General features: G+C 43.3%; 1 protein-coding gene across 1 annotated transcript; it reads left to right on the top strand.

The window, feature by feature from the left end:
• The first annotated feature begins 209 nt into the window (after window positions 1-209).
• LOC149300276 (plastin-1-like) lies at window positions 210-26,995 on the top strand. Its single transcript, XM_089485347.1, has 15 exons — window positions 210-279; window positions 4,443-4,606; window positions 5,698-5,827; window positions 5,973-6,105; window positions 8,114-8,195; window positions 9,960-10,125; window positions 10,285-10,427; window positions 10,983-11,075; window positions 11,204-11,399; window positions 14,655-14,733; window positions 15,046-15,160; window positions 22,532-22,665; window positions 24,516-24,639; window positions 25,923-26,047; window positions 26,860-26,995. The coding sequence occupies exons 1-15, from the start codon at window positions 210-212 to the stop codon at window positions 26,993-26,995; spliced, it is 1,890 nt and encodes a 629-aa protein (XP_089341473.1).

The raw sequence follows: 26,995 nt of genomic DNA, 5'->3' as shown, positions 1-26,995 counted from the left end.
CAGTACATACTTACAGAGGGTGTGTTTTCCAAGGCTGTTCTTTGACTGCTTAGTCATTGTTTCAAAAGAGGGCAGAGTGGTATACTATACTAGTATTACGTGTACATGCGTGTAGCCATGTATCTGGAGTTTTCTTTTAATGCCCAGTATTATCCATATTTAGGGCCGCAGTATAACCCCATGAAATCCCTACCTACGAGCTCTTGGAAATGGCTAACAATATAATCATCGTATCGAAAGATGAACTAGCAGACCTGAAGGAGGCTTTCGACAAAGTCGGTAAGTGTTTTATTGTTATTATTTTGTAAAATAACGTATTAATAAGGAAGATGTATGCCGCTATAAGAATAATTTGCTGCAAATAAGATTTGGGTAGCAGTTCAGCAAGTCATCACTTCCGGTCACCGGATCTTATATCAGTGTCTTAAAACATATTATGTTTGGTAGATAAAAGGTATTAAAATACATAAAAATGTATCTATTTATTCTGCAAATGTTCCAATTAACACAGTTTCAGAGGGTTGTCCTTGTGGGCCCAATGCCTATTTAAAACAATAAATAATAATGAGTAATACACTAAATCTGCCCAACCTGCCGTACATGGTTGTATCAGATATCTAAGAAACCAATAAGTCACACAATAATAAAAATGCTGTGTGTATTTGCGTGGTGATTAAATGGATTCCTGGATCCTAAATGTTCAATAAACACGTAGTCATAATTTAACCATCTTCCCCTTTATCTACCGCATTCTTTTCGTGTTAACCAAATAAGCACTGTCTGCAAAGTTTCACAAGTGGTATTATCACTATAGTACGCAGTGAAATGATGCTGATGATTGGACCCAGAATGCTATGGTGGTAGGACCAATTTTCACGCATTGTACCTGAACTATTTTGGGCACCGTGGCATGGATTAGTCTTCCAGCAGAAGCGGTAAAAGTTAATACAGTGGATGAGTTTACGCAAGCATGGGATAGGCAGAAGGCTAAGATAGATATAGAATAATGCCAGGGACTAAGGAAAGTATTCAGAGGTTGGGCAGACTGGATTTATATCTGCTGTCTATGTTTCTATGTTATTTATTAACCGTACAGAAAATGATTACGATGGCGTATCATACGTGATACATTCTTCTTAACATAGTGAGAAGTGCAGCTCTTTGCTGTGGTTGTGAATGTAATACGGGAAACAGATTGTGTGTTGGTGTTGATCTGTGGCATGCTAAAAGACTCTTGTTTGGCACCATATGCCGTCTCATCGATAACAATCATGCCCTCACTTGGTATATTTCCTATTACACTTCACCCGCTGCCTGTCTCTGGGTGCTGTTGGGGGAAGCAATCGGGCAATTACCGGAAGCCTTTACTGTTCACCTTGCAGTTCCACATATAGCCCCCACAATGTCTATACTAACAAGGGCTTTACATTGCATTTGCATCTTGACTGCATCCTTTCTGTGCTTCCTTTCAGTGCTGTCCACTTTGGCAAATGCGTTGTGTTACGGGACAGGATTGCACCCATTCAGCATGGTTGCATTGTTATTTTTAGACAAAACATTTCAGACATTGTGTTATGGAGCCCCTACCTGGGGTTTGCCCCATGGGCTGAATCGTAACAGTCTTGCCCCAGAGCTATTCCTTTGCCAAGTAGTAAAAGTGGAGTATTCATCTGGCACAAAGGGTGGTCTGCTGACTCCACCTCATATAACCCGGCTAGATCTCTGCTTCCTACCACACATCCCCTCTACTGCCCTAGTAGCCCTTCTCTATATGACATAGCCATCATGTTAATCCCTGAATCCTCTTTATTACTGAGCCCACATCATCACAATACACACAGTTTGTTCAGCCGATGAGATGTCTCCCGTAGACCCTATCAATGTACGCCGTTGATCAGATTCGCCAATATCCGAGGAGAGTCTACCAGTTGGCTGCATGATGGCGATGCTTTGGTTCCTCCCAACTGCTGACATTACATCAATGTTACGGATCACCTCCTAGTAGGACTGTTCCCAAGTCAAGGCAAAGGTCATCTCCATGGTCGACATGAACAACACATAATAAACATTAATTCTGAAACACACACCCATTGCACTTTATTCCGAGCGGGATGAACTTCCGCTGAGAGTTAAGGACAGCGATCCGAATTAGACGAAGTCAATGACCAGCTGTCATTAAGATAAGCCTTTGTCATTGTGAGGATTGTAGAAACATCAGCCGGTGAGATAGCCCAGTTGGTAAATTCCCAGTTTAATGAATGCACATTACAGTACAGCAGGCTCTAATAAAACATCTTAAGACACAAACAAGTGGTTGCAATTGTGCAGATAAACACTTTTTTTAGTCTGACCTCTTCTAGACTATGGAGTGTTGGGTATGGGTACCAAGAAATTATTAAAAAAGAATGTATGTAAATGTGTTTGTCTGGCGAATCCCTACTTCATCGTGCATTTAAACCAGATGAGCCAGGTTCTTATCTCTTATCGGATTAAATGTGTTTATTGTGGAAAATATTAACAGTCAGGTTTGTTCACTACATGGTTCGGTTGCGGTAAGGGTGCTGATTGACTTTCCAATGCATAATGAAGGGCCGGTCCATGAGTTCCGACTGCAAATAGTTAATTTGCTGAAATGACGGTTAAGAAATATAAGCAATTTAACTCTTCATTATACAGGGCTAACCTGTTCATTCTCAGACAAGAATCTCCATAGGGTTAGATTGTTAGGGGGTTAAAATGTTACTCATCTGCAAGTTCACTGTTAAGTTAACCTGTCCCCAAATCATTACAACAATTGACATTGTTTAACACAATTGATAGAACACATCAAGATCTTACACTGACCAGGATGAAACCACTGAATATTCGACAACGGCAGAGAAAAGAATTGTGACGCTGGAGGCAGGGAAGTTTATAACGCGTTACCGTGTTGACACGCAAAGTAGATAACATATGAAAAGGGTATTTGTTAAAGGTGGAATACACGTTTCATGCCGTTACTATGGTTCTGCTGCTGTATTGCTGGTAATGTCGTTGATGTTGAGTTTTTGCTTGATGTTGTATGTTAATAAATTGGAAAATTTTTATATCATTTAACGTTAAAAAGCAAAAGCAAGGAAAGGGAAGCCGGTAAGGTGTGTATAACACCGAGATATTGCTAATAAGTCACAATGCCAGTCGCAGGACTCTTTAATAATGCAGCGGACGTGTCGTAGCCGGTATTGTTAGGGATCTGCAGAGTTTTGTGAGGGTTTGTGGTGGTTCCGTCTGGCTGCACATAATCTAGCCTTTATTCATTCATATTTTATAGACACTTACTTTGCTGCAATGATTCAAAAGAAAACTAATTTAATTTTCTAGGAATAAAACTACTTAATCCATTTGTTTTAATTGAAGAATTGATGTAAACGGTGTTGTATTTTGGTTAGGCGCTGCTCCCCGCCACTCACCTCCATGGCTGATGTCCTCTATGCTTACAGCAGGGATAGGACGTTATATCCAGGCACGCTGCGTATATAAGACTCGAGATGCAGAGCTCTCTATGGGGCCTGTGATGGCTGGGCACAGTGCTCAATGGGGTATATGGAGCTGTTACAAGAGAGATCTCCCCAACTCGCCAATGGAACTGTGGTGCACCTGGGAGCCAGATTTCCCAATAGAGTCATCTTCCCTGGTTATGTGGTTAAGGGGCTGCCACCTCGTTGGGACTTCTGCAAAACCTACGCTAGTATATGCCGCTGGGTGTAAATTATAGGTTGGAGATTAAAGAAGATCCATCACTTTCCCTAATCTTGGATTTTATAGTTCTGTACGCAAAATAACTCAAATCTAATGGTCTTTACAAACAAGAGGAGCAAAGATATTACTCCACGGACTGAACACTGCTGATCCATCCATGACTAACCATACCTGGAAACTGTCAGGGTTTGACCCTCAGTGTTTTTGCTCCAATCTCAGGGTGACGGGGCAAAATCTCAGGGCTGACTCATTCATACTCTACATTGATCTAAAAAGAGATCTAAGACTTATAATTAGTGTTTTTGGTACCAGTATGTTATGTTTGATAGCCATGCTTGAATGCAGGTGACTCAATTTAATGTATCTTTAAATAAGTCAAGGTTTCCATGAGAAAACTTGGTGTTACAGCAGTTAGGTTAAGTAAGACGGTGAGTCACTACATAGAATCTTCATAAAGGGTTAATATTCAAAGAATCTTATTTAGAACGTTCCCAGGTATGCCAATGACACTTTGTCAGGGCTAAGAGGCAGCATTTGGAAGGGTAGCTGTGTCCCCTTTTGCTGTAGATCTCAGCTTTATTGCTTGGAATTTATAAAATAAGTATCTCCAAAACAATTACACCGACTAGCCCAAAAAACACAAACCTATAGGTAAAATATAGCTGGCCTGTGTTATAAACACAAATAATATTTTCCTCCTGCAGACCTTGACAATAGCGGATATGTGAATGATTATGAGCTCCAGGAGTTGTTTAAGGAAGCCAACCTCCCGCAGCCTGGATACCGTGTTCGAGAAATAATTGAGAAAATATTCTCAGCTGCCGACCGCAACAAGGATGGAAAGATAGACTTTGGAGAATTTGTGTCGGTGAGTTGTGAAGGAGTGGGGTAAATGTATACTCATCTATTATTGCCCTTAGAATAGTATGGTGGCCTCATGAATGGCTGGCAATGATGGTCTTCTCTGGACAATGCTTCCTTTTAAATGCATATCACAGTTTTCAGGTACATCTCCACACCCATTAGCATCTCAGTGGTTCTGATGGGCACTTTGAGGACTCACCTTAGCACTGACATTCAGTTCCTGGAAGACGTCGAAGCATACCAAATAGTTTTGGGCTATGCCATTGAAACAACTCAATTGTCCGTGGCAATATGAGCTCCATAAGGAGGATGGAGTATAGTCGCAGAGATGTTTTAAAACTGCTGGATTGTGTTATGCGCCGTTCCCTAATGAAAATGGGGTGCTGGCGCGAGATTAATTCCAGGCGCTGGTTGGATAACATTCCAAAATAGATCACTTTAATGCACAGCAATTTAAATACCTACAGCTTAACATTGATAAGGATTGTAATCTAACCTTTAATGGTTTATGAGCTGCCAGTAGTGGCAAATATTTAACATACATTGAGTAGTCATTCTTTTGTCTAGCTATTAGAGACTCTATAATCCAAAACTTTATGACCTGAGCTATACTTTACTGTATATACTGTACTGCTATACTGTATAAACAGCATGTAGTCGTATGTATCATGTGCTGTGTTGTTTTATGGATCACAGAAAAGTCACTGTCCTCCTTATTCAATTCCAATGCCAAACAACAATGATTTTCAACATTTTCATCACCTGATCATAACAACTGAAACGCTGATAAATGTGCCAATATAAATAAATGTGTGTAAAATCAGGGGGTTCCTTTGAATGGGAAAAGTGTATATTGTAGGTCTGCGTTTAAATAATCATTGTACGAAATATAGTTACATACTAAAAACATAAGACTTCTTGGAACGTTTGTATATCTACTCAGTATTCTTTCACTCATATAAAATGATTGTATATTAAGGCATTATTAACCCTTTTGGATTTTGGGGGGATCGGATTTGTACGTGTGCAGTAAAGGTGTAGACATTCGTCCAGTGTTCAGCTTCTAAAGTCTGTATCATTGTTCTCCAACGACAGCTGGTTCAAGAGCTGAAAAGCAAAGATGTGAGCAGAACATTCCGAAGATCAATCAACAGGAGGCTAGGCATAACAGCAATAGGTGGGACATCTCCCATTTCCAGCCAAGGCACACAGCATTCTTATTCAGGTAAGAGATACTACTCATCTCGGCATAGCTCCATTCGTGAAAAGGTAGTCTAGTCTTTATCCAGCTATGGAAGGTTTGCCCTTTCATGTCTTACAGTAGTCGCTGATCTCTCATAAATTAACCATATAGTTGTTGTCTATTTCAGACGAAGAGAGGGTTGCTTTTGTGAACTGGATAAATGGCGCATTAAAAGATGACCCGGACTGTAAACATCTCCTGCCCATGAACCCATCCAATAACAGTCTCTTCGCATCGCTCGGGGATGGCATTTTGCTTTGGTAAACTCATACAGATTATATGTTACATGTTTGATGTAAATAATACTTCTCCTTTCTTATTACTCATACCAACCAAATCCCAAAATTCCATCATAACAGAGAGCAGAACCACCCAAAAGAGCTGAGACATGAAGATGAGACCAGAGCCTCACAGTCTAAAAGGCCTAAATGTATTGATTTGTCCCAGGGGGGCCAGATATCTTTTCCTGTTAGAAAAAACTTTCAGAGCGATTGATTTGAGTTCTTTCCAGGATGGAATTTGTTTTCCAGAATCTTGCCAAACAAATCTTAGCTGCTAATAAAATGTTAATGGATAAAACACTTTTGGCTTGATTCTGGAAGGGCAAGTCTAAATAAAAAAGAAATCTGACGAGGGAATTAAGAAATGAAGATGAAAAATACCTTGGAACTCTTAGGAGATCTTATTTTAAAGTGGGTTTAGCGGATCACAGGACCAGCACACATGGAGTTGTTAGGACAGAATCTGCTGTATTAACTGAGGTCAAAACGGCGACACTTGCGGCAACGTCACTGCAGCGCTGCCATTTTGGTGGAAGTTGCTGGGTTATGTCCCCAGAGATGGGAATGTTTTGCCAACAACTTTAAGTTGAGGAAATGTAATCTCACTACAAGCTCATGGGCTTGGTAAATAAATCGCACAGTATCCATACAGACCTCCCTTCCTTGTTAATATTATAGTCTTTATAAAGTGTGAACATATTCCATGGCGCTATTACTAGACATTCACTTAATGCATATACATACACAGCGGTACATGATAATGTAGCACAAGCAAGTAGATGATAGCTGCTGACATGCTTTCTGTATTGTCTGATAGATCATAGATGTAGACGTATGTTATACATTGGCATCTGCAGTATGTTTCCCACTCTGTTGTATCCTTGAGTGTCTTTTAGCCACTATATGAGACCAAAGCTGAAATCAAAAGGGTCACAATTGCAGACAGAGACTTTGTTCATTATTTTGCCCTTTAGGGGAACAATAACAGCCCACTATCTTAGCATGTGTCTTGCTTGGCCATTTGCTCGTTGTGCTCTGATACGGCACAGAATATGGATGTGGTCCCTCTTATTGATCCCTATCCATGGCTGTGTTTCTCCATGGGGGAGAACTGTGGCTTCAGCCAGGAGCAGGAAAAACTTAAAAGAATCTGTGCTACACACTGAAAATTGTTTGATGTGCAGGAACTATCTATGTATTGTATGTTTGATAATATTATTTTCATGACACAGAGAAGGTATCCGCCATTCCTCGTACTAGAACCGATGTGAAAAGGAAATCCCGCAATCCATAGCCAACGGACATCAGCCCCCCCTTAATAAAAAGAGATATGGGACGTGTAGGATGCACATGATTTACGCCAGATAACGTCAATGCCTCTGAACAATGACATTTATACACAGCGTGTATCACACCGCATAGACACGTGCAAATATTTCTCAGACACGCAATGGTTTTCTGGCTTTGGTCTATACTTTTTACAACTGGAGTCATCAATGCAAACTTGTCCCAGCTATAAATACCATGGAATCTAGATACTGGAATATGAAAGTTATCGGCAGGCTTAATCATTTACAGGTCGTCTAAAAGTTAGAAACTTAACTCCTTTTAGCAAACGCCCCTGTGGTTCTCAGAAATGAAATTATTAAAAAATAGATATATTCATGTCACTTTTTTAACGTCCCTGACACCCTCACTATACATATTAAAGTGTTAAAGTGGTGTGAGCTGATGCAGTCGCCAAAAATCACTATTATTGAAATTAATGGGAACTTTTTTCTGCACATACGGATAGTAGGGGTCTTTAGCGTATCCGGGAACTCTCCGGGTTTCCCCCACCGACGTCAACGGGTGACTAGCATTATTTTACCATATACAGTATAACTTGAAATAGGGTGACTCTCACACTTGCTGGACAGTAATCCATTATGATCTAATACAATTTATCATATATACAATGTTCACTGCCTTTCTTCTTTTAATACAGCAAAATGATCAACTTGTCCCAACCAGACACTATTGATGAAAGGGCCATTAATAAAACCAAGCTGACGCCATTCACCATCTCAGTAAGTAGGTTGTATGGAATAAATAGTAAGGATAGGAAAGAATCACGCTGCTTGTATTTACCATCTTTGAGTGACACTGGAAAGAAAGATGTTCCCTGTAATACCAGATACTGATCCGGCTCCACCGATGGCATTCCTCCCAACTGTCCCATATTGTGCAGGACATTCCTGACTTTGCCACTGCATCCCTTTGTCCCACCATCATGCTTTTCAGCAATCCCGCTGTCCCAATTCCATTTTCCGATGTCTGAGACACTAGTGATGTCCGGATCATGAACGAATCGTTCATTTGATCCGGTTCTTTTTAGTGATCCGGATGAATCGGTTCAGTAGACCGACATAAGGCAGTTATGCTTAATGGGGTCTTTAGTGTTAATTTAGGGGCAGTTATGCTTAATGAGGTGTTTAGGGTTAATTTGGGGGCAGTTATGCTTAATGGGGTGTTTAGGGTTAATTTGGGGGAAGTTATGCTTAATGGGGTGTTAAGGGTTAATTTTAGGGGCAGTCATGGTTGATGGGGTGTTAAGGGTTAATTTTAGGGGCAGACATGGTTGATGGGGTGTTTAGGGTTAATTTAATGGTGAGGGTTAATTTCATTAATTTAATAAAGTTAGCTTAAGGTGCAGTTGCAGGTAAAGGGGAATGTAAATCCTGGGGGCAGTGATTATTAATGTATTATTTATAACAGTATGGTGATATTATCTGACTGATTAGAATCCCAATGAAGGCAGAGAGTCGTTCAAAGATCCGGATCTTACAATGATCCGGATCTTACAGTGATCCGGATCACTGTAAGATTCGGATCCCTGTAAGATCCGAATCTTTGAACGACTCTCTTCCTTCATTGACATCACTGGAGGCAGGGGGGAGGATTCATAATGAAAGGGGCGGGGCCAATCGTTAGTGTGCCTGCACGGAGTTACTGGAAAACAGTAACTCCTGTGAGTCACACTGAGTGATCCGAAGATTCGGATCATGAATCGGATCATTTCAATGAACGAATCGAAATGATCCGATTCACTTTAATGATCCGAACTTCCCATCACTATGAGACACCAGAGAATGCATACTGGGCATGCGCAGTAGCGCTGCCACTTTAAGTGACACTCCCATCCTCCACCTTCTAGTGTGCTGATCCGCTGGGGTAAAAGTTGGGCGGTATGCTATAATACTGTTATTAAAATCCCCCCCATTGCTACTTGCTATAAATCCAAAGACATGTCAGCTAAAGGAAGATTTTAGCTGGCCCTGGATAATGCATTGTTAAATGTGAGCTCTAGAAAGGCACCTCTCCTGCAGGAAAAACTTGTGGAACTTACCTGAATGTAAGGGGATCTGAGGCTGGAGCCCATACCAATCACTCTCAACACTTGCATCCTATAACCCTTTAAAATTTATCACACACCACTTACACTCCCCAAACACTCATGTCATATCCCTCAAGCACACGTAAGAACATCCCTCTCGTCTTGGTGTATCCATTTTACCCTAAACCCGCAGCCTCGTTAAATTAACCCAGGAGATCCTCTGCATCATAGCACTCTCTAGATTAAAAAACATAAAAAAACGGTCAACGTTCTAAATAAATGAATTAAAGTTTACTTGTATGAAGCAAACATATTATGGTGAAAACTCTTTATAAGAAAAAAAATCCATAATGAATCAAAATGCAGGTATAATAAATGAAATAGAGTATATGAATGAATAGAATCTACAGCATTCATGTTGTAATATTTGGCATGTATGACCTGTTTTTTTCTCCAGGAAAACATAAACCTAGCCCTGAATTCAGCCTCGGCCATTGGGTGTACGGTAGTCAATATCGGAGCTCAGGATTTACAAGAAGGAAAGCCGCATCTAGTGCTTGGGTTGCTGTGGCAGATTATCAAAGCTGGACTGTTTGCAGACATTGAAATATCCAAGAATGAAGGTGATGAGAAAATACTAATACTATAATAAAATGTACTATTATATACTTTTAATATAATAATAGACTAATAGATAATATAGATAATGTATAATAATGTTCATTAGCACATAAAATGATAAGCATGGAGCTAACAGTGTGATATTTTTTGTTATCTCTCAGCGCTTATTGCCCTACTTAAGGATGGGGAGACATTGGAAGCATTAATGAAACTTTCTCCTGAAGAACTCTTGCTTCGCTGGGTGAACTTCCATCTGACAAATGCAAAATGGCCAAACATACAAAACTTTAGTAGTGACATTAAGGTTTGTATAGGGGTTGAAGCAAATGGTGTTTACAGCGCTTTACACGCTATACAAACGATAGCAATGCTTAAAGAAGAAGTCCCGCGGGAAAAATCAAATCAAGAGCTGTGTATGGTAATGTCAGAGAGCATTGAAAAAACCATTGTTGTCATTCAAGTAATGTTTTGGGTGACCACTGACCACACTGAGCCGATTCTTTACTGCAATGCTAATGAAGTCTGCTCCTCCATAGACTTTCTTTCGTCACTCCGTCTGGCTGGGTGATTAAAATAGAGCCATTCTGTTTACGATGGGCAGCATGATAAGGAGTTATGGAGTTTGTCTAGTACTTAAGGCCCAGATAACAGAGCTAGAACACATACAGATGGCTAATATGCAGCCGTCTGAAAACATTGTATTATGCATGCAGACTTTTGGTCTGATAATATCAATTAAAAAATCCGTAGGAATTTCCCTATAAACATCAACATTTTTTACGGCAATTCTGTTTACAGCGAATACCAGGACATCGAGTTATTAGCATAAAGATTATTTTCATCATCCTTTTTTTAACAGGATTCCAGAGCTTACTACCAGTTGCTGAGACAAATTGCCCCAAAGGAAGGTGTCGGGGGTGTCGAGATTTTCATTGACTTTTCTGGATTTAACGTAAGATGACACAGTTTGATCCACTAATTTGTTTATTAGTTGGTACACGAAAAGCGTCTGAAAACAAGGCAGTGGTCCTTTGTAATGATCTTCACATAAATGTGTAATTGTCTTCACTTTTTTCGTAGGAAGCGAATGATTTGAAGAGGGCTCATTACATGCTCCAACAGGCTGACAAGCTGGGTTGCAAGCAATTTGTGACTCCAAATGATGTGGTTTCGGGCAACCCCAAACTGAACATGGCCTTCGTTGCAAATTTGTTTAACATGCACCCAGCTCTCAACAAAGCCAACGGGTGTGATTTTGATACAAATCTAATTGAAGGTAAGCCCTTCTAGAAGGCAACCATGGTAATAGTGCTTTAGAACAACCAGGGCATCTGCTTCACAGCTTTCCCATGATCACTTACATCTAAAGGGGTAGCTTCATGAGCACAACCTCACAAGTGTAATTGACAGGACAAGTAATTGTCCTTTTCATTTTATTTTATTAACTTGACGAATATGGTTAAAATTTTCACTGCAATTGTATGTTAAGGGACAGAAAAGAGTTTAGGAATACAGAGACTAAATGAGTTTAGGAAATAGACTAAGCTACCTAGAATTAATAAGCGCAGAATATGTTTTTTATAAAAAAAATATTTCCACCTCATACTTAATAGTTATCCACCTGGATACCCTGACCAGCCATTGCAGCTGAAAGGGGGCCTAAAAATGTTACCAGAACACAAAACACGTTTTGCTCAATGTGTGAAATATCTGTACAAGTTTGGGCCACATGGGCACCCTGAATATCTAAAACAAAGATCAAGTTAACCATTTGTCAGGAAAGAGGTGATGAGAGTTTCCTCTGCTATAGGAATTTAGGCGTTTTAAACACCCTCAACTTAATGTTAATCACCAAATGTCATTCCCTTTAACCGTTCCCCAAGGAAGCACCAAACATGACGTCTCTACATGTAAACCAACATGGCAGCCACACAGCTCATGCATGGCTTTGGTGACCCATTCTTCCATGTTACCATAACGACCAAAGAAGGACAACCAGAAATTAAAGCTTGAATGCAGGGTTGGGGAAAGGGGAGATGCTGCACTGTATTGTTCCCAGCTACACCTTGGTACAAAACTAATCCTCGGCAATGGGACCTTTTTACACCTGTCAAGATTTATGGATCCCATTAAGAGTTTAAAAAAAAAACAAATTGATTAAACATTTAACACTTATATTAATCCCACCTTCAACTAGTACATTTATACAGTGGATTCGTTCTGGTTTTAATGCAGGAGACTAATTCCATTTAAAGCCTGCACAATTTGTACGTACAATGTCATTCGTGATATACAATTTGTAAAAAATTTGACTTTTTCCTCTTTCCTATGTGAATGCCAGATTTAACCCCTGCGTATATAGGTACCGTACAGTATATGGTTACTGTGTGAATGTTTTTTCAGTTTGAGTGGGTCTGCTATTGGGTTTGATTTTGTGCTTTGTGCATGTAAGTTTAGTAGGGTGTCCTATTATTTTGTAAATAACATTATTTATATATATATATATATATATATATATATATATACACACACAAACATATGGGAGTTTTTTTGGTTTGTTTGCGTGTTTCCTTTCAGTATACATATATATATTTAGTAAATAATTCAATGCACAGGGGCAGCAACTTTGCATTTCTAGGAAGCAGATAGAAAGTTCCAGAAACATAGGCATCATTAATGTCACTTACATCATATTTATGTTACTTATTATTAATGAACATAAATCTAATTTCCAGCTTGTGATGATAGTTTCCAAGGTTCCTCAATAATTGTCTTCTATAAACCCCTGATATCAATCCTGATATTTTATTTAAAATTAGCTTTTCCGGATATAAATGGCCCAATTAATACCACTTCACTTACATCAGAAAAAACCAGGAGCCTAGATTTGCCAGATTGTTCAGGCCCGGAAATATTTGGACACTGACGCAAGTTTTTTATCTTGTCTGTTTACCAAAATAAATTCAAGTTACAGTTAAATAATGAATATGGACTTAAAGTGCAGTCTCTCAGCTTTAATTTTAGGGTATTCACAAATAAATTGGTTTAGGAATTACAGCTTTTTATATATGTAGCCCCCTCTTTTTTCAAGGGGCCAAAAATAATTGGACAGTTGACTCAAAAGCTGTTTCATGGAGAGATGTGGGCAATTCCTTCGCTATTTCTTCATTAATATAGCAGGTAAAAGGTCTGGAGTGGATAAGAAGTGTGGCATTCACATTTGGAAGCTGTTGCTGTGAACCCACAACATGCGGTCAAAGGAGCTCTCAATGCAAGTGAAACAGGCCATTCTTAGGCTGCAAAAGAAGAAAAACCATCAGAGAGATAGCAGGAACATTAGGAGCCATATCAACAGTTATAGAACCCACTGGTGAGCCCTGCAACACAAAAAGGCCTGGACGTCCACAGAAGACAACAATGGTGGATGATCATAGGATCCTTTCCATGGTAAGGAAAAGACCCCTTCACAACATCCAGCCAAGTGAAGAACCCTCTCCAGGAGGTAAGCATATCATTATCCAAGTCTACCAAAGACTTCACAAGCGCAAATAAAGAGGGTTCACCACAAGGTGCAAACCTTGAAACTAAGATCAACCTGTACCAGAATTATGGGAAGAAAAAAGCATGGAAGGCATGGAAGGGCTCATGATCCGAAGCATACCACATCATCTGTAAAATATGGTAGAGGCAGTGTGAGTCACTAGTGTTTATTGATGACAGAAGAAGCCGATCAAGCATGTATTTCACTTGCTGAAGACAAAACTTAAGGCAGAAAGACCCACAAACAAACAACTGAAGACAGCTGCAGTAAAGGCCTGGCAACGCATCACAAAGGAGGAAACCCAGTGTTTGGTGATGTTCATGCGTTCCAGACTTCAAGCAGTCATTGTATGCAAAGGATTCTCGACAAAGTATTAAAAATGAACATATTATTTATGGTTGTTTCATATGATATTTTTGTTCAACCCCTTGAATTAAAGCTGAAAGTCTAGACTTAGCATTTCAGGTGTTCCTTTTCAAATCCATTGTGGTGGCTTACCGAGCCAAAATATGAAAATTCTCTTAGTGTCCAAATATTACCGGGCCTAACTGTATTTATACATACTATACATAATTAGGAGAGCTTTTCACCTCGGCTTTGCATGTCTTCTTCTTGGAGATTATGTGCATGCTTACTTTAAGTGAAACAACATTGAAAATAAAGTGAAGAAAAGACATTACGCATCTGGGAAGCAGAAGATTCAATAGGGGGGCTCCATAAAATGCTCAACTGGCAATAAAACAGTTACAACATAGTTTCTCCTTAAAATAATGAGGTTTATGTATAAAGAGCAGTTCTGATGCTAAAACTGTGCAATCTCCATAGCAACCATTGGGATTTTCCTGCTCATTGCCATGGAGTAAGGCAGATTTGTCGAGAACCTTTTCTTGTATTTAATAATGTTCAAGTCATCACTGCAGAACCTTTTTTATTTAGGGCGTAAACATCGCACACTTTGTCTTTTCTAATGCGTTTCTTCCATTCACCCAGGAGAAACAAATGAGGAGAGAACGTTCCGAAACTGGATGAATTCTCTAGGAGTAAGCCCATACGTCAACCACATATATAGGTAAATCAGATAGATTGTGGATGCCCCTGTGCTATAAAAACCATAGGAGACTAGAAATGTGCTTTATGGTTAGCATCATGACAGCAATCTGAGTAATTCAGCTACAAATAATGAATACCTCTAATATCCTCAACTTGTGCCAAAAACGTATTTTAGCACAAATGTTTTAAACCAATCATGGTTGACGTTTTTTTCCCCCGCTTATAATAATCCCGTTCAATCAGTTATGTTCTAGTCCAGTTGGATGCTAATATATAAATGAATATATGTATTGTATACCCACACTCACTCTTTGCTATACCCCCTTCTCAGCGACATGACTGACGCGCTAGTGATCTTCCAGTTGTATGAAAGGATCAGACAGCCAGTGGACTGGGGCCGTGTCAACAAGCCTCCATTTTCAAACCTTGGCGGACACATGAAAAAGGTCTGTACTGAAAATACTTCGCTATCGTGCCTGTAGTTGGCAATAAAATTATCCAAATGGGCAGATTTGATCATACAGGACTTTGATTTTATTTGCAACACAAAAACTGCAACCCTTCACTGCCATATAGAATGCAGAACAAGTTGGCTACAATACGTGAAAGATGTCTCATGCGTTGCTTTGCACTCAGCATAATGACAATTGTAGTTCAGCAAATTTTGCCTGATACTTGATACTTTACTTGTCAGTCTAGATAAACTAGAGATATAGTAATGGTATTGAAAGAATACACACAGTAATGGGCATTTTACCAAATGGGAAGAATATCACGTTAAAAAGGAAAGAGTGAAGTTCTGGGTGCTTTTCATGTGAGACAGAAATAAACCGAATAGAAGGATCCAAATCACTGATCACTTCCTAAATACCCTTTTCAGGGAAATTCAACAACTAAGCACCGTCTTTTATTATTGTTTTCTGGAAATACCCCCCCTCCACCGTTATTTTAATACACATATTTGTCATCTTGTTACAAAATGTCCAAACAACCAAAAACAAAGCCGCACGGGTAACATGGTTATTTCTTGGCAGACAGTCCGCATAGTGCGATTGCTGCGGCTGGATTGGGATTTGGAGTAGTTCATCAAAATCAATAGAATCTCAATTAAAGTGTTTATCTCGAAAAAAAGAAATTTGCACTCGGGGTACTTTGGCTTTCGTGTGCAATAAGAATTAAACTGGAATTGTTGTCCAGAGACGAGTATTACATTATCCTCCAGCTACAAACAAGATTTCTTAATGCATTTCTCTGCAAGTGATGTCAGGGCGTAATAACTGGGCGACCACTGACCGTTTCAAGCACACATTTCACATTTTTTCCCAGAATATTTACAAAAGTAAGTAAATAGTGGATTCTAAACATTGAATTTCATAGCAGATGACCACTCGGCCCATCTGTTCTGCCCGCTTTTCCTGATGTAAGGACTCAGACCTTTAATCAGTCCCTGGTCTTGTCTCAGGATAACCATGCTTCTGCTGGGAGGCTGTTCCACTTATCTACCACCCTCAAAGTAAAGCTTTAGCTGTTGTTGAAATCCAAGTGCAATGATCTGTAGCAAAGCAAAGGCTGGCTGAGAGACATCTCCCGGCTACCCCTATTCCAGAGAGACTAATTATTCATGACAGACCCCAGAGAATTGCCTGACCATACTGCTATCAGAATCTATTAGTCAGGATGCCTCTTGGAACAGACAAAAATAGAATTTTCACTCACAACAACATATTGTTTTATCTTATTAGAACAAAACCAGCGAACTTCGGCACATGGGAGATTGACGCTGTGCTTGATATATTGTTGGGGAACAGAGTATTTTATCTTTTCTCTATACTGTACATTATAAATGAGATTTTTGCCTTTTTCACATAATCACATAAATATGTAAATAAGCAGAGAATGATATAATCAACTGTGAAATACAGAATGTGAGGGCAGATAAGCACTATTCTGCCCCGTTGTCCGTTAACAATTGTCAGGCCCGGCCGGGAGCACCTACCTCGCTGCGGGGGCCGCCGCCTCGGAGCGCGATCCCCACCGGCAGACCTCCTCGCGACGTGGCCGCACGGTCCCCGGACCGTGCGCCACGCAGAGTATCGGGTCCGGCGTCGCGGGAGACGTCGGGCAGGAGGTCTAATCCTGCCCGCGGACCTCCCGATCACGGCGCGGCACTGCCTCGTGGCAGGCCGCGCTCCCGGACTCCCGGTCTGCGGGCACGAAGTGCCGAGCACGAGCCGCGCACCCGGAGAGGAGGGGGGCGGGGCTTAACCCCGTTTATGCAACCTCCCTCTCCCACAGCCACCAGAGGGAGGGAGAGGAGATAGACCCAGCTCTGTCTCCCTACACTCAGGTGTAGCAAGGGGGAGGGAGACAGGCACTTTGGGAGGTAGGAGTACAGGTGATAGGGGGTGGGAGCCTAATTACCTGCCCCTATATAAACTCCCCAAACCTCTACACCAGTGCTTCTTTGTTAAGCTTCAAGTGCTTGCTTATCCCGACCTCTAGTACTCGTGTCCTTGGTATCCTGACCTTTTTGGCTTTCGTATTCCGTTTATGCTGTCTGCTGCCTGCCTTGACCTTTGGACCGTGACCTCGACTATTCTCCTGGATTTGCCCCTCTTTGTGCTACGCTCCTGGACTCTGTATAGTGGTGCCTGCGCCACGCTCCGCACCCCTCACCTGACAAAACAAAGAAGCCATTATGGAGCCTGCAGGCGCTGCTGATGCGCTCCACACCTTGACCCAACAGATGGCAGCTATGGCCCAAAACATGATGGACCTACAGGAGAATCAGCTCCTGCTCCGCCAACAGTTCCAAGTCGTCCAAGGGGCCATACCCCAACCACCCCCTGAAGGGGTTCTCCCTGGACCCGTGGGGGAACCATTAGCGGAAGGGGCAGGAGTCTTCCCTGAACCCCCTGTTCGGTTGCCTGCTGTCTTCGACGGAGACCGCACCAAGTATCAGGCGTTCGTGTCCTCGTGTGAACTGTTGTTTGCCTTAAAGCCTCGCACTTATGCTACGGACTATGTCAAGGTGCGTTCGGCTATCTCCCTCCTGTCCAATGGCCCCATGATCTGGGCCCATCACCTATTGCTCACGCAACACCCTGCATTGGAGACCTGGGTACTGTTCCGCCAGGCCATGGACGGTTTATATGCAGACCCCCACAGAAGGGGGACTGCTGAGAACCTCCTCCACAACCTCCGGCAAGGTCGCAAGCCGGTGGAGGACTACGTTTCGGAGTTCCGGAGCCTGGCCACAGAGACCCGGTGGAACGAACCTGCTCTGCTCCACCAGTTCCGCCTCGGGTTGGCGGAGTCCCTCAAGGATGAATTAGCCCGGGTGGATCCCCCGGCCACCCTGGATGCCCTGATTCACGCAGTCACCCTATTGGACCGCCGTCTCCGGGAACGTCGCATAGAGCGGGGTCCTCCTCCTCTCTCTCATCCAGGCTTCCCCAACCGTCCTCCAACTGCGACTCCAAGTCCTTCCTCCAATGATGCTGTGGAACCCATGCAAATCGGGGTGGCAAGAGGACCCCTGTCGACAGCCGAAAGAACCAAACGGAGGAACGAGAACCTCTGCATGTATTGCGGGAAACCGGGGCACTTGGTTCGTGTATGCCCCCTAGCACCGCCTCGAGGTAAGGCCACGTCTTTACGTACCTCTTTATGTCTCAACGGGGCTGCCTCTCACCTCTCCGTTCCTGTGTTATTGCAGTGGGGCGATAAGTCCGTACCCCTACGCGCCATCCTGGATTCCGGGGCCAGCGAAAGCTTTCTGGACACTGACCTAGCCCATCGCCTTCACACCCCCACACGTCTCAGGGACCCACCTCTCGAAGTCCGGCTGGTGGACGGGAGACCGATATCATCAGGGCCGGTGACCTCCGAGACTATCCCTCTCCGCCTTACCGTCGGAACGTCACATCACGAGACGTGGTCCTCAACCTTGTCCACACTCCCACGTACCCCCTCATCCTGGGTCTTCCCTGGCTCTGTAAACACGATCCAGCAATAAAGTGGTCGTCAGGAAAAGTCACGTTTTGTTCGACCTTTTGTGTGCAACATTGTATCGCGAGGGCTGCGCTCTCCCTTATCGAGCCTTCGTCGACTCCTTCAGCTGGGGCTTCTATGCTACCCGCCCCATACCGTGGTTTTGCCTCCGTTTTTGACCCTAAGGAAGCTGAACGTCTTCCTCCACACAGACCGTACGACTGTCCTATCGATCTCCTCCCGGGGGCTCCCATACCGTTCGGTCGTATCTTTCCCCTCTCGGAACCCGAACTCAAGATCCTCAAGGAGCACATCGAGGACAACCTGAGGAGAGGCTTCATCCGACCTTCCACTTCCCCGGCCGGCGCCGGGATCTTCTTCATAGGGAAAAAAGATGGAGGACTCCGACCTTGTGTCGATTACAGGGAATTGAACCACATCACCATCAAAAACAAGTATCCCCTGCCTCTGATTCCCGAACTCATGGACCGCCTACGGGAGGCGTAAGTGTACTCCAAGCTTGATCTACTGGGCGCCTATAACCTGGTTCGCATCCGGAAGGGGGACGAATGGAAGACAGCTTTTCGTACCAGATACGGACATTACGAGTACCGGGTCATGCCGTTTGGTCTCTGTAATTCACCAGCCACCTTTCAGCGGTTCCTCAACGACTTGTTCAGGGACGTGCTGGACTCATGTGTTGTGGTCTATTTGGACGACATCCTCGTCTACTCATCCTCACTAGCAGAACACCGAAAGCACATGGCACTGGTGCTGACTCGGCTCCACCAGAACCACCTCTATGCCAAGCTCTCCAAGTGCACCTTCGAAACCACCAGGGTGGAGTTCCTGGGGTTCATAATCACCCCGGGGAAGATAGAGATGGACCCCAGGAAGGTGATGGCGATCCAGCAATGGCCTGTCCCGAACTCGGTCAAGGCCGTCCAAAGATTCATCGGTTTCGCCAACTTCTACAGGCGGTTTATCAAGGGGTTCTCTCGCCTGGTCCTCCCCATCACCAGTCTCACCAAGAAACATACCAAGTTTCGGTGGACACTACCCGCGCAAAAGGCGTTTGACATGCTGAAACAGCAGTTCACCACAGCCCCCATCCTCGTGCTCCCAAATCCTCTGAAGACCTACTGGTTGGAAGTGGATGCCTCGGAGTCCGCTGTGGGGGCCGTTCTCTCACAGCGCCACGGAGCCCAAGACCTTCTCCATCCGGTCTCATATTTCTCCAAACGACTCTCCCCGGCTGAGAGCAACTACAACGTGGGGGACCGGGAACTCCTCGCCATCAAGATGGCCTTGGAGGAGTGGCGGCACCTGTTGGAGGGAGCACAATACCCCATCACCGTGTTCACCGACCATCGCAACTTGGAATATCTTCGTACAGCCAAGAGACTCTGCCCTCGGCAAGCCCGATGGGCGCTGTTTTTCACTCGCTTTCAACTCCATATCACCTACAGACCCGGGACAAAGAACATCAAGGCCGACGCCCTATCCAGACTGTACGACCCGGTGGAGGAACCAGTCTCGTCACAAGACGGGATCCTACAGTCAGCCCACTTCTTGGGCATACAGACGTCCCTCATGGATGACCTCCGTAGACACAGCCGAACCCTCCACTCCGAACCAGAGACAGTGTCTTGCAAGGCCTCTCAGGGCCTGTTCCTGAAAGACGGGTTGGTGTATGTACCCCTCCTCGCGAGACACGCAGTTCTTCGCGCAGTCCATGACCTTCCCTCCTCCGGTCATAGAGGACACCGTCAGACCCGAGACCTCGCCCGACGATACTTTTGGTGGCCGACTATGTCAAAAGACATCGAGCAGTACGTCCACTCATGTTCAGTGTGCGCCCGATCCAAGAAACCCACCACCAAAACAGCAGGCCTCCTGCAACCCCTCACCATCCCCGAGCGACCATGGACAGACATCACCGTGGATTTCATCGTGGACCTACCACCCTCACAAGGCCACAACACAGTCATGGTGGTGGTCGATCGTCTCACAAAGATGGCACATTTCATCCCCACCACTGCATTACCCACGGCGGCCAAGACGGCCGACCTGTTTTTGCAGGCCATATACAGACTACATGGGACTCCCCACACAGTATTGTCAGACCGGGGGACCCAGTTCACGTCCCGATTCTGGACAGCGTTCTGTAAGGGTTTGGGAGTCCATCGCTGTTTGTCCTCCGCATATCACCCCCGTACCAATGGCCAAACGGAACGGGTGAACCAAATACTGGAACAATACTTGCGCTGCTACGTCTCGCACCTTCAAGACGATTGGCTCGCCTTGCTACCATTGGCGGAGTTCTCATACAACAACCACCTACAACGGTCTATAGGGATGTCTCCCTTTCAAGCGGTTTACGGGTACAACCCGTCCTTCCTCTTCGACCTTCCATCCACCGAGGGGGTCCCTCCGGCCCGGGACCGTATCCAGCTACTACAACAAACCGTCCCAGTCCTCAGAGCTGCACTGCAGAAAGCCCAAGAACACCACAAGAAACAATTCGACAAACACCATCGGCCGCATGCCCCTCTTCAAGTGGGCGACAAGGTGTGGCTCTCCTCCAAATACATACCCACTCGGACACCCTCCAAGAAGTTGGGTCCCACCTATCTAGGACCCTTTCTCGTCACCGATTTGATCGGTCCGGCTGCCGTCAAGCTCAAGCTCCCTGACTCCTGGGGTATTCACCCAACGTTCCACGTCTCCTTGGTGAAGAGATGGGTCCCTCCTCTGGACGCTGGGGGAAGCAGCATTCCTCCTCCTCCGGTTCTGGTGGACGACGACCAAGAATACGAGGTGGAGAGCATCCTTGACTCCCGCATCCGCAGGGGTCGTTTTGAGTACCTGGTTCTGTGGAAGGGATACGGCCCGGAGGAACGGTCATGGGAAACCCTGGCCAACGTTCACGCCCCTGCTAAGATCCGATCCTTCCATCGCTCCCATCCTGGTCGTCCTGTTCCCCGTCGCGCCCGGGGGTCGCGTGTACGAGGGGGGGTATGTCAGGCCCGGCCGGGAGCACCTACCTCGCTGCGGGGGCCACCGCCTCGGAGCGCGATCCCCACCGGCAGACCTCCTCGCGACGTGGCCGCACGGTCCCCGGACCGTGCGCCACGCCAAGTATCGGGTCCGGCGTTGCGGGAGACGTCGGGCAGGAGGTCTAATCCTGCCCGCGGACCTCCCGATCACGGCGCGGCACTGCCTCGTGGCAGGCCGCGCTCCCGGACTCCCGGTCTGCGTGCACGAAGTGCCGAGCACGAGCCGCGCACCCGGAGAGGAGGGGGGCGGGGCTTAACCCCGTTTATGCAACCTCCCTCTCCCACAGCCACCAGAGGGAGGGAGAGGAGATAGACCCAGCTCTGTCTCCCTACACTCAGGTGTAGCAAGGGGGAGGGAGACAGGCACTTTGGGAGGTAGGAGTACAGGTGATAAGGGGTGGGAGCCTAATTACCTGCCCCTATATAAACTCCCCAAACCTCTACACCAGTGCTTCTTTGTTAAGCTTCAAGTGCTTGCTTATCCCGACCTCTAGTACTCGTGTCCTTGGTATCCTGACCTTTTTGGCTTTCGTATTCCGTTTATGCTGTCTGCTGCCTGCCTTGACCTTTGGACCGTGACCTCGACTATTCTCCTGGATTTGCCCCTCTTTGTGCTACGCTCCTGGACTCTGTATAGTGGTGCCTGCGCCACGCTCCGCACCCCTCACCTGACAACAATGTTGGAAAATCGGTGCATTGCTGATGGTTTCATTTTCTTTGGGTTTTTTATATGTTTTATCTTTTATTTGTGTATTCTTTTTGTAGATAGAGAACTGTAATTACGCTGTGGACATTGGAAGGAACAGAGCCAGGTTTTCTTTAGTGGGTATCTGTGGGCATGATCTGCATGAAGGTAACCGCACCCTGACACTGGCATTGTTGTGGCAGCTAATGAGAAGGTAAGCAAGCCCATAGTCATCCCACCGACCAAGTAGCCCGAATTCCATTTCCACTGGAAATAAGGCGATGACATTGAAAGAGAAACAAAAGCTATTATGGCTCACTGTATGCAACCACGACTAGTAGGTGCAAGTGCTCTGGGGATGACGTTATATTCCAGGCAACTTTAATTTATACAGAGGCAAAAGCCTTTAATGGTAGGACCAGAGCCGGCCTTAGGCGCTGTGGCGCCCTGTGCGGACTACTCCTCTGGCGCCCCCCCTCACTACCCCCCCCTTCTGCCCCTTCAAACTACCCCCCCTCTCTGCCCCTTCAAACTACCCCCCCCTCAAACTGATTTGAATGATGAAAGACGCCCTTTGAGAAAACGGTTTATTAAATCTGAGGGTGCTTTATGTTAAACTGTTTTGCATGGAATATAAGTCATATTGGCAGGAGTTAAAGCTAACACTTTTGTTTTATTATAGCCCTCTACTTCCTGCTCACACACCATATGTCTTAAGTATACAATCAGGGCCGGCCTTAGGGGTGTGCGGCCGACAGGGGGCACCATGGCAGCAGGGGCGCCTGTCCGGGACTTAAATTAAAACATCAGGGTTTTGGTTTGTTTTTTTTAAAACTTTATTTAACATCCTTCATGTTAAATAAAGTTTAAAAAAAACAACAAAACAATGCTTTAATTAAAGTCCTGGGCAGGGGCGCCAAGCGGTTGCTAGTGAAGATTTCAGCAACCACTCGGCGCCCCTCACTCTCCGTGACTCCGTCGCGGTGCCGGCATTTCATGTTGAGCGACGGAATATGACATGGTGCTCAATGTGAAATGCCGGCACTGCGGAAGAGCAGGAAGACGGACACCTCCCGCTCCCACCGCAGGACTCCAGCAACAAGGTGAGTAAAGATAATGAGAAGCAGGGAGAGGGAGTAGATAGTTAGAAGGGGCGGGGGGGATAGTGAGAAGGGGCAGAGGGGGGTGTAGTGAGAAGGGGCAGGGGGAGTAGCGGGAAGGGGGCGCCAGAAGAGTAGTCCGCACAGGGCGCCAGAACACTTAAGGCCGGCTCTGTATACAATTCATTGCTGCTGACTCCAGTATTGCTTTTTTGAATTTTAAGGCAAGACAGGAGGCTTCCTATTTTGCATATCTTCCTTTACTCTCACCGACAGCAGCAAAGAAAGAGTTAACATAACACTGGTAACCACCAATACAAAACATGGTACAGCACCATATAAACCCTAAAACATCCCTAATCTTCCTCTTTCTTTGCTGCTCACCGTAGCTGCAGGTCAGATCATTTGTTTATGATTCTTTCTGCTTGGTGCTTTGTATTTATTGTCTATTTATATACATACACACATATATTTATATAGATTTGCTTTTTATACATACGAAAGCCACCAGGAGGCGCTGTAGACTTGTAGACGGTTTTTAATCAGATATTTGGAAGTCAGGAGTGATTCTTCCCAAATTAACTCTATTTCAGTTAATCTGTGACACCTGTCATTCCAATATGAAGATGCCTGAATCCAGATACTGCTTGTCACCCTCAGTTCCAAAATAATATGCAAGTTTTAGGAACGTTACCCTAGAATTCCTAAGTGAATTTATAAATGTATGCATGTGGGGACGCCTAAACAAAATGTCCTGTTCTGAATCCTACATTTGCAAGGTCTTTAAAGCAATTTACGGATTCACAGCACGTGACATGCAAACAAGAAGACATGCTATGTAACTATAAAAAGGCACTGAAATATATATATACTGTGTATATGTATATATTATATATATGTGTATGTATATATAAAGTGTTGTTGTAATAAAGACGTAATTCAGTTCATTTTTGTTCTCCTTTAGATACACGTTATGTGTTTTATCCGACCTAGGAGAGGGTGCAAAAATTGATGACCGAACAATCTTAAAGTGGGTTAATGAAACACTTGCTAATGCAAAGAAGACCACCTTTATCACCAGTTTCAGGGTAATGAAAACTCTATTCCATGCAAATGAATACAGATGATGTTGCTTAATAGTGCAATGTTAAAAGTTATATCAGAAATATCAGAAATAATATTCCCATGCTTTCCAAAACGTATACTCTATGTAGCCAATAGGAAATGGAATCTCAGCTCTGCTTAATACCCATTGGCCACATAGCGTTGCAAATCATTTTGCTGAGAGGTATGTATCACTGCGCAGTGTCATGGAAGTGTAATGTAAAGCAGTGTGTAGGTATTTACTAAAGGCAGACAATTAGAAAGTTATTACAACACAAGCAGAGGTTTTATTTCACAAAACGTAAATCATTTTGTTGCGTAATACTTTTTTTGGTGGAAAACATCAAAAGTATTCCATCGCCTTGTTTGGGCTGGAATTGCTTACATTTGTCTGGAATTTAAGCACAAAATGTAAACAATTGTAATAAATACATAAATACATTTTAGTAATAGTAAACACGGTAGGTGCGTCAACAAGTAGATGCCGTACCACATGATAAATGGACAGTGCTTTTAGGTGAAGTTTAGGCCCTATACTTGAAGGTTAATTAGTTTTGCACCCTAGTGATATATTTTGCAGCTTTGTCGAATGGGAATGGGGAGGAAAGAGAAGGAATATTCACCAGAGAATGCCCAAATATTTTAAGTATGGGACCTTGTAAATCTAAATGTTTAAGGGGTATGCACAATGCAGCTGCAGGTACCCAGGTAACAAATGAGTGCTGCTCCTATCTGTTGTATTAAATGTGTATCAGGCCTAAGAAGTAGTAGCATCATATACACTACCATTCAAAAGTTTGGGGTCACTTAGAAATTTCCTTAATTTTGAAAGAAACACAAATTCTGTCTATTAAAATAACATGAAATGGATCACAAATACAGTGTAGACGTTGTTAATGTTGTAAATGATTTTGTATGGAATATCTTCACAGTCATATAGGGGCTCTGTATCACTCCCATCACTCTTGTGTTGCAATGGCACATTGTGTTGGCCAAACCAAGTTTAAGTTTAAAAGGCTAACTGATCAGTAGAAAACCATTTTGCAATTATGTTACAGCTAGAAATGTTCTTATTTTCCATGAAAACAGCTAAGTGACCCCAAACTTTTGAATGGTACCGTATGAAAAACCTATTGACACATCTGAAATTTACCTTCAGTAAATATTTCTTAGAACTTCCTACAAAAACTTTTATATATTATATAGTGCTTTCCATTTCCATCGGGCCGTGAGACGTATTAATGCGGTTGTGTTTGTGTCTCCTTAGGATCATTCCATTAGTACAAGTTTACCTGTGTTAGATTTAATTGATGCTATTGCACCGAAAGCACTTAATCCAGACATGGTGAAAAGGGAGAAGCTTTCTGATGAGGACAAGATGAACAATGCAAAGTGAGTTTTTGTCATTGTAAAAATATGTCTGTTTATGATATTTATATTATATTTATAGGTGCTGTTTCTCTGAATACAGCTCTTTAATTAAATATATTAAAAACATGGTTCCTAGTACTATTAATTGGGCATTCTCTCCCAAGAAATAAAAAAAAAAAATTATATATCTATATAATTAAAATAAAAATATATCATTTAATACAATAAGAAATCTCAACAAAATATCTACCAAATACATCTCATTTTATGCATCATATAAAAAAACAAAATTGACTGAAACATTCATAGAATGACATGATAACAGTTTTCACTATAATGTGATATTTGTGCCCCTTACTGGATTCTGGAATTAATTGCCAAATTTCCGAAATATCACAGATGCCGAAATATCACATTATAATGAAAACTGTTATCATGTCATTCTATGAATGTTTCAGTCAATTTTATTTTAGATGATGCATAAAATGATACGTATTTTGTATGTTGAGCTTTTTTATTATATAACATTATATCTTTTTATTTTTGACAATAAGTCTGGTTCCTGCGGTTTTATCTCGCAGAGGCGCTCATACCCATTTATTACTTTATTACTGATTGTGGTATGTGCCTTGAGCAAGTTCCAGGGTGTTATTAGCAGCGATAATAATCTTTTGGGAAGGTACATTATTAGGTGTTTAGCTTTGTACCCAAGCCTCCCTTTTCCTAAACATGAATGCCGTTCACTCTGTGCCAGTAATGAGGAATTTGGCAAATAATTATAACGCGATCACAATAACCTATGTTTACTTATGTTGTTTTGCACTCATTTAAAGGTATGCCATTTCCATTGCTCGGAAGATTGGAGCCCGGATATATGCCCTGCCTGAAGATCTGGTAGATGTTAAACCAAAGATGGTGATGACAGTATTTGCGTGCCTTATGGGAAAAGGATTGAACAAGTTCAAATAA

This window comes from Sceloporus occidentalis, unplaced genomic scaffold (assembly GCF_023333645.1).
Source record: "Sceloporus occidentalis isolate IW3139 unplaced genomic scaffold, rSceOcc1.0.p SCAF_25, whole genome shotgun sequence".
Taxonomy (NCBI): domain Eukaryota; kingdom Metazoa; phylum Chordata; class Lepidosauria; order Squamata; family Phrynosomatidae; genus Sceloporus; species Sceloporus occidentalis.
The sequence above is the reverse complement of the archived record's forward strand: the minus strand, read 5'-3'. Positions and strand labels throughout refer to the sequence as shown.

Coding starts and splice junctions, on each gene's coding strand:
- LOC149300276 (XM_089485347.1), top strand. CDS start 210: ATGGCTAACAATATAATCATCGTATCGAAAGATGAACTAGCAGACCTG. Junction 15,161..22,531: donor TTGGCGGACACATGAAAAAG/GTCTGTACTGAA, acceptor TTCTTTTTGTAG/ATAGAGAACTGTAATTACGC. Junction 22,666..24,515: donor TTGTGGCAGCTAATGAGAAG/GTAAGCAAGCCC, acceptor GTTCTCCTTTAG/ATACACGTTATGTGTTTTAT.